The 10,744-nt window shown below is 43.8% G+C and overlaps 1 protein-coding gene across 3 annotated transcripts in view; it reads right to left on the bottom strand.

Moving 5' to 3' along the window:
* Positions 1-10,744, bottom strand: part of BAG6 (BAG cochaperone 6) — a 65,159-nt gene that overhangs the window by 28,218 nt on the left and 26,197 nt on the right. For all 3 annotated transcript variants that reach the window (XM_089659135.1, XM_089659136.1, XM_089659134.1), the window contains 8 exons: positions 10,589-10,744; positions 9,418-9,673; positions 9,281-9,325; positions 8,491-8,586; positions 8,025-8,176; positions 4,271-4,343; positions 2,712-3,037; positions 851-1,136 (listed from right to left, as the gene is read on the bottom strand). The exon at positions 10,589-10,744 is cut by the window's right edge and continues 39 nt beyond it. In XM_089659135.1, the coding sequence (XP_089515261.1) occupies positions 851-1,136; positions 2,712-3,037; positions 4,271-4,343; positions 8,025-8,176; positions 8,491-8,586; positions 9,281-9,325; positions 9,418-9,673; positions 10,589-10,744 (1,390 nt within the window). The remainder of the gene's footprint in view (positions 1-850; positions 1,137-2,711; positions 3,038-4,270; positions 4,344-8,024; positions 8,177-8,490; positions 8,587-9,280; positions 9,326-9,417; positions 9,674-10,588) is intronic.

The raw sequence follows: 10,744 nt of genomic DNA on the forward strand, positions 1-10,744 counted from the left end.
TCAGTGCAGGCTATCTGAATTTTAAACTCGCTTTATAATGAACCTGCAATTAAAACTACCTGCTATGTTTTTGCTTTGAAGAAAACAAAAAGAACACCAGTAAATGCTTAAAATACATACCTTTCCTGGAGAACATCCTGCTTCAGGCTCCTTCTAGTGCTGCTTATAAAACAAAAAGCCTAGGCAACTGGTTATGTGATATTTGTTGGAGGGGGACTAAGCAGATCACCCATTCAGCAGAGATCAAGAGACCAAACAGCTAGGTGTTTATGTAAGCAATACTGGAAGGTATGACAGCATTTTTTTTGTCCTGGGAAGGTAAGTGTGTAATCCCTTCTACCTATCGTTTTACTAATGCTGGCCATAGACGAATTGTCGGCCGATAAACGAAAAATCGGTCGTTGCTGCCACCAATGCTTACGAAAAACGGACGGATTTTGTAGCATAACCGATAAAAAGAAACAAGAACAACTGCAAAAATCGGCCGACGACATTGCCCCACTAACGGTGTGAATATCGGCCGATTTTTCGTTCTCGTGAAAATTCGGCCGATAAACGACCTGTCTATGGCCTGCATTAGTTGTGAAAGATAAAAGGATCTTTTTTTATGATCTGGCTAATTGCTCTTGGCTGGTAAATAAATGAAGATGGTCAGCAAAACAGCATATCAGAAGGAAGTAATCAATGGCAGCCTTTGTATTCTCATGACAGGAGGACTTGAATGATTGTCCTGCAATACAAAAGGTGAACCTACAGACAGCAGTTTAGGGGAAAGAAGACATAAAACATCCTTAGCTCGGTGATACGAATAAGGTGCAGTGGAAGAGAGCGCAGCAGGTAAGATACCGACCTCCAGGCCCCTCTGTGTCTGGTTGAAAGATGTTGGGGGAACCGCTGAGGCGCTGGATGAAGGCTGCAATGCTTTCTGTCCCGCTCTGATCCGCTGCACTAAGTGAGCCCAGCATAGAGGACAGAACACCCTGCACCACGCTGGTGAAGAACTCTGGTGGGAGGGAATCTGGAGCAGCTGCTTGTGGTTGTGCTGGGCCAGTTGGTGGAGGAGGTGGAGGTACAGAAGCAGAGGGCTGTGCAAACGACTGAGGTGGTGTGACAGACACATTGACATTTTGTGTAGCCTGCAGAAGAGAAAAATAGAAAACACACAGAAATCTTATCATTGTAAACATATAGTACAAAAAAATATATGCAATTCAGCAAATCAGCTACAAAAAAAAAAAAAAAAAAAAAGTGATTTCCAATCACTGACCAGAAGGACTAATTGGGAATGACCCCCTCTAGTGAGCATCAGGAGCACCTATCTTAAAGATGGCCATACAGAAACCAAGAGCAACACAGAAGGGTTTTGGAGCACAAATGATGGTGTACGTGGACCATGGAAGTCTGACATCCCAAAGGATCAGGCCAGTTGTAAAGTTTTCACCCTCCAATATATTTGCCTCAGTCAATAACGTTGGAATAATGGATATAGCTCAGCACTGTTTATAGGCAATAATGGGGAGATTGCCCAACATTCAATGAATAGTGGATATGCATGCTGGGTTAAAAGGACCATCTGAGGGCTTCCTTGCTAATTTCCAAAGGACCAGACTTCTCCTTAAATCGGGACTGCAGACAAACCACTACATATGCAGAAGAGCGGTTTTACCTGACAAAATATTTGTATTTCGGACCATCCAGCCCTGAGATTTACACAGCACCATCACTCAGCAAAACACTTTCTAGCAGAGCAGGAGCCGTACTTTTTCTCTGCTGCATTTAATAACAATTACTGGTCTTGTCTCTCCCCCAGCCTGTGACTGTACAGTGAAAGCAGAAGTTGCAGACTGATGAGCTCATAGTATCACACTCTCTCCTCCTATCAGCATGTTCCTTGTTAACACACACTCACTGGCCATTTTATTAGGTACATCTTGCTAGTACTGGGTTGGACCCCCTTTTGCCTTCAGAGCTGCCTAATTCTTCGTGGCATAGATTCAACACGGTGTGGGAAACATTCCTCAGAGATTTTGGTCCATATTGATATTATAGCATCACGCAGTTGCTGCAGATTTGTCAGCTGCACATCCATGATGCAACATCCCAAAGGTGCTCTATTGGATTGAGATTCGGTAGCTGCGAAGGCCATTAGAGTACAGTGATCTCATTGTCATGTTCAAGAAACCTGTTGGAGATGATCTGAGCTTTGTGACATGGAGCATTATCCTGCTGGACGTAGCCATCAGAAGGTGAGGACACTGTAGTCATAAAGGGACGGACATGGTCAGCAACAATCCTCAGGTAGGCCATCTAATCTTAAGATGGCCATAGATGGACTGATTTTAGGCCGGTTCAGTAAGGACCAGCTAGATTTGATCCATCTATGGGCAGGCAGATTGTCCATCGATCAACTTGGGTACAACCAGCATGTCGGAATTTTAGCATGCGGTTATTGCCAGCGACTATAGTTGCTAGCAGTAATCAGTACGTTTCTCCTGGCAGGGACGGCTCTCCGTGTAACCTGTGCTTCCAGGAAAGAAAATTGCATAAACTATGGCCTGCCTTACTGCTACTGATGTTATTCTCTACAATCCACTGATCAGAATACTTCATCTAAACACATGTAGAAAAGGTTTCTGGCAATTATGGCCTATGTATGGTCACCTCCCCAAAAAGGGAAAGCTGCGCAAAGAGAAATGTGGAAATGCAAATACCTGCAATAGGTCATTGACTCCTTGCATGAACGCAGGCATTCCAGGAACTGCCACGGCAATGCTTGGCGATCCCATTGCTATGTTGGCCACGCCAGAGCTTGCAGTGCCCAGTAATGAGCCGAGGAGCTGAGACAGCTGCTGTTCCAGGCCAGGAGGCGGCTGCGAGGGAGGAGCAGAGGGTGTAGAGGGGGTAGAGGGAGCCGAGGGTGCAGAGGGAGTGCTTGGAAAGGTTGAGGAGGATGTGGTAGTTGTGGTGGTTGATGTTGAGCTGGAAGAAGTGGAAGTAGAGGAGGAAGAAGAGGTGCTGGTTGTACCGCCACTCTGAGCTATAAAAAAGGGTGAAACTGTTAAAACCCCAACAGTGTGACACAGGACACAACGAAGATCAAATAAGGGCAACAAAACAAAAAGGAGAAAAGATAAATAAAAAGCTGAATAAAGCCAAACAAGGCCCCTTGATAAAAAGTGTATGTAACAATGAAAAACAATTTGCTGCCTTTTGGTGTGCTTAATATACCACTGAAAACATTGATATCTTTAATATCTATCCAAGAGCAAGGAAATACGGTGCTTTTCTTGTATCCTATGCATGCCACAGTCTTATCTTAAGCATTTTTAACCGTGCCCAGGTTACTTCTGTCAACTACAGAGCACCTCCACCATTACAGAAACAAGAAGGGGGGGAGGTGTTCTGCAGTCCTAACACACTTTGTCATACGGTGACAGCACCGTTCCTCCATAAATACACGAGTGAACAGTGTTACCCTATGACAGAATTGTATGACTGACAGGAACACCAGGTGAAAATATATATAGGGGAAAAAGCCTGGAAAAAAAACCCAAAAAAAACACGAATGCAGCTACCACATTTAAGGACTGGTAAACAAATTGCAGCTACCACATTTAAGGACTGGTTAACTAATATTTTACATCTTTGTTCTTGGGTTTAAATACCTTTAAAGTTCTCTTTTAAATCAGTTGCTTTTTTAGTGAAAAATTTCTCAGTACAAAATGTACACACATATCCCATCCCCAGCCTTCCCCCTGCAACCATCCCCAAAACCTGTACAAGAGAATAGCTAGATTGTAAGCTCCACGAGCAGGGCCCTCCTATTCTGTATGCTTACCTATTTTCAGGCCACTCCAGTCTGGTCACATGATCTCCTCTATATCATCCAGCTGCAGGGAAGAGGAGAGGGCCCTTGACAACAGCTGGTAATGCCTGGGACCACTGACGTCACCCATATGACACATTCATTGTCAGCGCTCCCTGCCCTGCAGCCGCCTGACATAGGGGAGCCAGGTCATGTGGCTGAAGCGGTCTTTCTTACACAGGTCTTTAAAGATTAGTTAGATGTATCCCAGAATTCCACATTAACATGTTCCCTATCTGATCACCAGGACAAATAAAAAGGTGAATCACCTCGATGGGGGCACAGATTGCAATACAAACGGCAGGGCTCTAACCCTTCAATAATCAAAAAATAAATAAATGAAAAATTGCCTTTAGGCCAAATGAAAGATTCAGAAAAGTTCGACACACTACAAGGATTACTCACCCACAATGACTGGATGCATGAGGAGTTGCCCCACTAAGCCACTGATCATCTGTGTTAAGGAGCTTGGAGCAGCCTAGAGACAAATTAAAGGGGTATAAAGATAAAAAGCAACAGAAACGCAACCTGGCGGACAAATACCAAGGTCACATACACACTTGAAATGCTTTACTTTCTAAAATATTTGTAATTCTGTGCAACCACTCATGATCCACACATTCCTACTGTGCTTGCCAGAAAAACAGCTTAGACATTTGGGTACTTGTCTGTTAATTCACCGGATTATATATATATATATATATATATATATATATATATATATATATATATATAGATTATATCTATATCTAATCGATTATATCTATCGATTATATCTATATCTATCGATTATATCTATCTATCATATCTATCAAATCTATCTATCTATCTATCTATCTATATATATAAAAATCGGTGAATAAACAGACAAGTACCGACATTTGTGATACAGCTGTGAATGAATGTTTTCTGTCATTGTTTTGCTGGTTGCCGGAGTGATGAGCTATGGCGGCTATATGTTTGGCTAGTTTATCCTGTCTATGGTAAAAGAAGTGGGTTATGATGGGCCGGTCCTTGGCGGGGCATGGAGCTTGATGCTCTCCTCTCTTCCACTGGTGGGCTTGCCTGGATACAGGGGGAAACGATGCGAATGTACGTGCCGCCATTTTCCGGCTGCCTTAGCCAGTGGGCTGGGTGGTCAATTAGCAGTCTCTTAGGAGAACACCACCTCACTCCCCACCCAACCGCTGAGCAGCTGCAGCTTTTTTGTCTGCGCCCATACATGCCACCATGTTTATGGTATAATGGGACAGACCATACCCAATATACCCATATATGAGCAGCCATTTTGGGGCTAGTATTTTCTGCTCCATTCCAGACGGGAGATGTATGCTTTCCGCTGTTAAAGGAGGTATTTACACCTTGCACTTGACTTGTTGAACAGTTTTTAAAAGTATTTATACTACCCCCTTCTTTCTCTCTATAGAGTTTGATACCTCGCTTTTGGAACACACTTGTACATGGGATTCTCTTTTCAGCAGTATACTTTCCCCCTTTGGTAATATTTATAATGGAAATATTTATTTTCTACCATGCATTCTATTTGAGCTCATTTGTTTATGACCGTTCTGGCTACAGGGCAATAAAGTGTGAAAGCACTGCGGTCTGAGCCCCCAATACCTGCACAGCCTCCTCAGGCTGATGCAACCCTGGGGTCTCAACTCCTCCCCTGGCTTGTGATTGTTCAGCGATACCTACTTTGATTAAATATGGTCTTTGTAAGTAGGATTAATTTTGATGGATACTATTTGTCAATCATACCATACATTACAGCTGTATACAGATATTGTTCAAAATGTTCATAAATGTATGTATATTTCTGTTACCAGCACCTTTAACCACTTGCCTACAGGGCACTTATACCCCCTTCCTGCGCAGGCCAATTTTCAGCTTTCAGCGCTGTCACACTTTGAATGACAATTGCGTGGTCATGCAACACTGTACCCATATGAATTTTATAATTGTTTTGAGACACAGAGCTTTCTTTGGGTGGTATTTAATCACCACTGGGTTTTTTATGTTTTTATAAACAAACCAAAAACAACTGAAAATTTTGAAAAAAACGTTTTTTTCTTAGTTTCTGTTATAAAATTTTGTAAATGAGTAATTTTTCTCCTTCATTGATATTCACGAATGAGGCTGCAATGATGGGCACTGATAGGCTGCACTGATAGGTATTGACAGGCATCACTGGTGGGCATTCACAGACATCACTGGTGGGCACTCAAAGGCAGTACTCATATATGGCACTCATAGGCGGCACTGAAAGGCAGCTCAGATGGGCACTGATATGTGGCATTGATGTGCACTGGTAGGCACCGATAGGTGGAATTGATGGGCAATGACAGGTGGCACCGATAGGGCTACACTGATTATCAGGGCACTAATCATCAGTGCCCTGATGATCAGTGTAGATGTCCCCTCTGAGGAATGCCAATTACCGGCTCTCCTCTCTGCACGAGCTGTCAGCGTGACAGCTCGTGAGGAGAGAAATGCTGATAACCGTCATTTCCTTATTTACAAGCAATCAGCTGTGATTGGACACAGCTGATCACATGACAGAGCCAAAGTCATTGTCTCTTTCCGCTGTGTCCCAGGGACACAGCTCATGACCGATCGTCGCGCTGCGTGCCCCCCAGGGGCGCGCTAGCGCGGTTAGAGTGGGAGGACGTTATATGACATCCTCCCAGAACAAGAGAACCGCCTTGCACCCATCATTTCCTTATATGGCGGGCGGGAGGCGGTTAAGTGCCCTGAAGAAGAGCAGTCTGAGAAACGAGTAAAAACAAAGTATTTCTTTCTCCCCACCCTTCAGCAATAATATGATATTTGATCTGTATTCACTATTTTGTGCAACATATGTTATGCTATCAAGTGGTAGCTGGTTTCCTTTGATATCATTGTACTGGGTGGGATATACAAGGCGTTCTGTCTTGTAACATGACAACGGTACGTGGCTGTAATGCATTTCAGTCTGTTAACTGTATTCTGTTAACTTAACTACATTTTTAATATACAAGGTCTAATAAATTAATGGATTTTAATATAATAGTGTCTGTTGTGCATTCTTGAGGTTTTTAGCACCATTAAAGTCCCATACTTTTTCTACCCTTGTTATTCTTATATATCTGTGTGGTGCTTGTTATTCCCACCTACGCAATCTCTCCTAAAAACCATAAAAGGAGAAGCATAGCCAAAGCTTCTTTTGTCTCTACTGATCACAGGAGAGCAGTTCGTTCTGCAGTCTTGTGACCGGTTTTCAGCAGACAGCGGGCTAAAGACCGCTGTTGGCTGATGTTACTGAGCCAATTCATGCTCTGAAAAGAACCCAACCATATGGTTGGGATCCACCAAGAAGCCTGGACCGCCACCTGGCTCAGTCTCTTAGCAGATCTGCAAACAGCCTGCGCCAGCCCCTCCCGCACCCTCCACAGCCTGGCGCTAAAGTGAGCGCTGGAGAGGCAGAGCAGAGAACAGGAGACTGACAGCCACGGCTCTCTGCTCAGAGCAGAGGGGAGAACTAAGCGATCGGCAGTGTTTGATTGCTTAGTTCTCACTGCAGAGCCGATGGTGGACAGATGCAGCATACTTCTTTCAACCACTTCGCTTCTCTGGATGTACTATGCACATTTAGGGTATGAAGGGTTTAAAACAAGCTCATGGCTAGTCACTGTGGTACTGCCTGATCACAGTTACAGTGTTTATGGTATCAATCAAAAATACCTGTTGATTCTGACAGAAATCCATCGCTGTCCTGTGCACTCTGTAGTACTACCTCAAACAAATGTTAATGTGCATTAGGACTGGAGTTCTCAAAGAGGACTGCTTGCTGGACTACAACATCCCCATGTTATAAAGGTGATGATAGGGGAAGGTGTTCTGTAGTCCTAACAATTTGCTGCTCTTCCATAGATACAGTACAGTGAGTGTTGTCACTTTATGACAGAAATTGTGTTACTGGCAGGACCCCCAAATGAAAAAAAAAATTAAAACAATTGCAGCCATCACATCTAAGGACTTGTAAGCTGCAATACACTATACTTGTTTTTATTTTATAAGTTTAGTACTATAACCACAATAAAATAGCTCAAACCTGATAATCTGGAGGAAAAAAATAAAAGAAGAAAAATAATGACCATGCAAAGTAATTTGCCCTTACCGCTGTTCCAGATCCTGCCCCATGAGTAGTCCCTGATCCAGTGGAAGAGGGGGTGGTGGTCGTGGTTCCAGCCTGGGGTGGGTGAAGAGGAGCAGCTGGTCTTGTGAATACAAAACGAGGAGGAGCAGCCTGAAAGCCAGGAATTTGCTGCCCTGTAAGCAATTTTAATAAATTGTAAAGTCCTGGAATAAGATCATATACTGAGGCAAAGAAGACTAAATTTCCGCTGTCATCATCGAGATCTCGACACAAAGATATCAGTGGCAGAAAAGTAAGTACACGGCTTAAAGAACCAACCTAGTTTAAGGGCTTCTGTTAAAGAGAACCAGCCAGGAATGGCATTTATAGGAGTCTGAATCTCCCCACATATGTGGAGCTCAATGTCGGGATGTAAGGCCCCATAAAGACTGATCTGTCTCTTGTCTGAGCTCAGAGCTTGGAACATGAACTATTGCCCTGTACTCACCTGAGGCAGCAGCCATTGCTTGCTGTGTGATCTGGTGAGAAATGGCCTGCATGAATTCAGGAGGTAATCCGGGCATGTGTATATGCGTGCCACCACCTGCAACACAAAACACCAATCACTAGTAAAGAATTTGCAGGCATGATTAAAAAACAAAAACAAAAACCCCCCACACAGGGAGGTTAGGAGCTTGTTAAGAGTAATACATAATAGGAGGGGGCACTCTCATTCACAGAAGCACGGCTTGGGAGTGAGCCTTCTCAAGTACCCCCATACTAAAAGGCTTGCTAATTGGGGGCACTCAGCAGAGGGGAGGAGCCAGGACAGCCGGCAGGAAACCCAAAAAATAAGAGGATGGGGGCTGCTCTGTGCAAAACCATTGCACAGGGCAGGTAAGTATAACATGTTTGTTATTTTGCAAAAATAAAACACGAGCCTTTAGAGGTATGCTTTAAAGCACACGTGTACTCCTTTTAACAAGTTTCCATTCTGAGTCTCTTTTTATCCAAATGACCCATCAGTTTTAACATTACACAGTGCTTTCAATCTAACATCTGCAGCTTGTTGACAAGAGGGAGCAAAGTGAATAAAGTGATGACCTAACATGTCTTGTAAAGCTACCTCACTGCACAACAAGCTGAAGGCAGGTCCAGCAATGGAGAAAAATGAGGTCAATGACCCGGTTGTGCTGCATGGCAGGAGGTTTATGTATCCCCGGACTGGCTGAACAAAAATTATCACGTGGGAGAGGTGCACACTGAACATCTCTAAGCACAATTAACATTTGTCTCACCTGCTGAGGTTGGTGGAATATTTGATGACCCCCCAGGTCCAGATTCTGAAACATTAAAAGACCACAAAGTTAAACCTGATGCAAAGTATGGTGATGGATAAAGGTAGCTTACCAGATCCAAAGCCTAACCAGCTCACCCTGGATATTCATCATCATCATGACTGGCTCCACTGTCTGGTGTGTGATGCGTATAACGCGTGGGTGCGGGGGAGGAGCAGTGGTAGGAGGAGCCTGAGATGGTGTGGGCTCCCCAGAAGCAGGGCCCTGGGTGTCGCTGGCTCCACGTGCTGTGTCTGAAGTGCTAGAAGGAGTGGTTGAGGTTGCCGTTCCTTCGCTTGTCTGACTGGCATGAGCTCCATTCCCTGTCATTGTCACTGTGGTACCGACATTAATCTGGAAGGAAAACAATTCAACAGACAGAATAAGGAAGAAAAAACAAAAAGGCAATTGGTCTTACTATAGTGGCTTCGGCCATTCATGTGAACCATCACTGATGCTATTGTGGCATTAACATTTCCTTTCAATAGATTTTTATTGAAAAATGTTTAAAAAAAGGATACAATGGCAACCACAGTTATGTATACAGGTGGAAGTATGAAAGCAACAATGAATAAAATGAAGGAGGCCGTGGTGGCATTGACATGTCAATTAAGGCTTTGTTCACACCTGTGCACTGTGGTAACCTGCAGTAGAACTCACACAATAATGCAGGAATTAAATGCCTTAAAGCAGACCTTCCAATAAAATCCAAGGTCCGTTTACACTGTCTGGGTATCATCCCCCTGTATAAATCACTAGTTGATAACAGGTCCAAGACATACCTGTAAAAACAGAAAAGATCGATACAAACCTTACCAAAGTGTTTCACCAACAGTGACCAGGCAAGCATGAGGTCTGAATCCTTCCCGGGTCATACAAAGACGATACTCTTTCCACTGACTACAGTGTCTTCTCACGAGGTCTGAGCTACTTTGCATTCCCCAGGAATCTTCCCAGAAGAGAAGTGATGGGACACCCAAAAGATGCAGAAGGCAGGGGTGAGATAAATAAAATTTGCTTTTTTTTAATTACATTTACATTTTGGATTTACTATCTGATAAGCGATTTATACAGGGGGCCTGGACAGTATAAGGCGACCTTGCTGTAAGGTCCAATGCATGTTAAGGCCTGTGCATTAACAGCACTGTAACAGTGAGTTGCCCGGAAAGGTGGGGAGAGGCAAAAAAAAGACTGCGGGAGCAAGAGTTACATAGAGGGAAAGAGACAGAGGTGGAGAGATAAAAATGAGAAGGTAAGAGATTATCCCACCTGTATAGGGATGGCTGCCTGCTGGAGCAGCATAGGACCTGTGTAGTGTGTCATGGGTCGGACCACGTGCATGTGCCGAGGTAATGCCATAGATATATTACACCGCATATCAGACATTGCAATCAAAGCATTCCCTAGCAGCCGAAGACACTCGCT

The sequence above is a fragment of the Staurois parvus genome, unplaced genomic scaffold (genome assembly GCF_062004578.1).
Source record: "Staurois parvus isolate SC_StPar_1 unplaced genomic scaffold, SC_StPar_1.0 ptg001133l, whole genome shotgun sequence".
Classification (NCBI taxonomy): Eukaryota; Metazoa; Chordata; class Amphibia; order Anura; family Ranidae; genus Staurois; species Staurois parvus.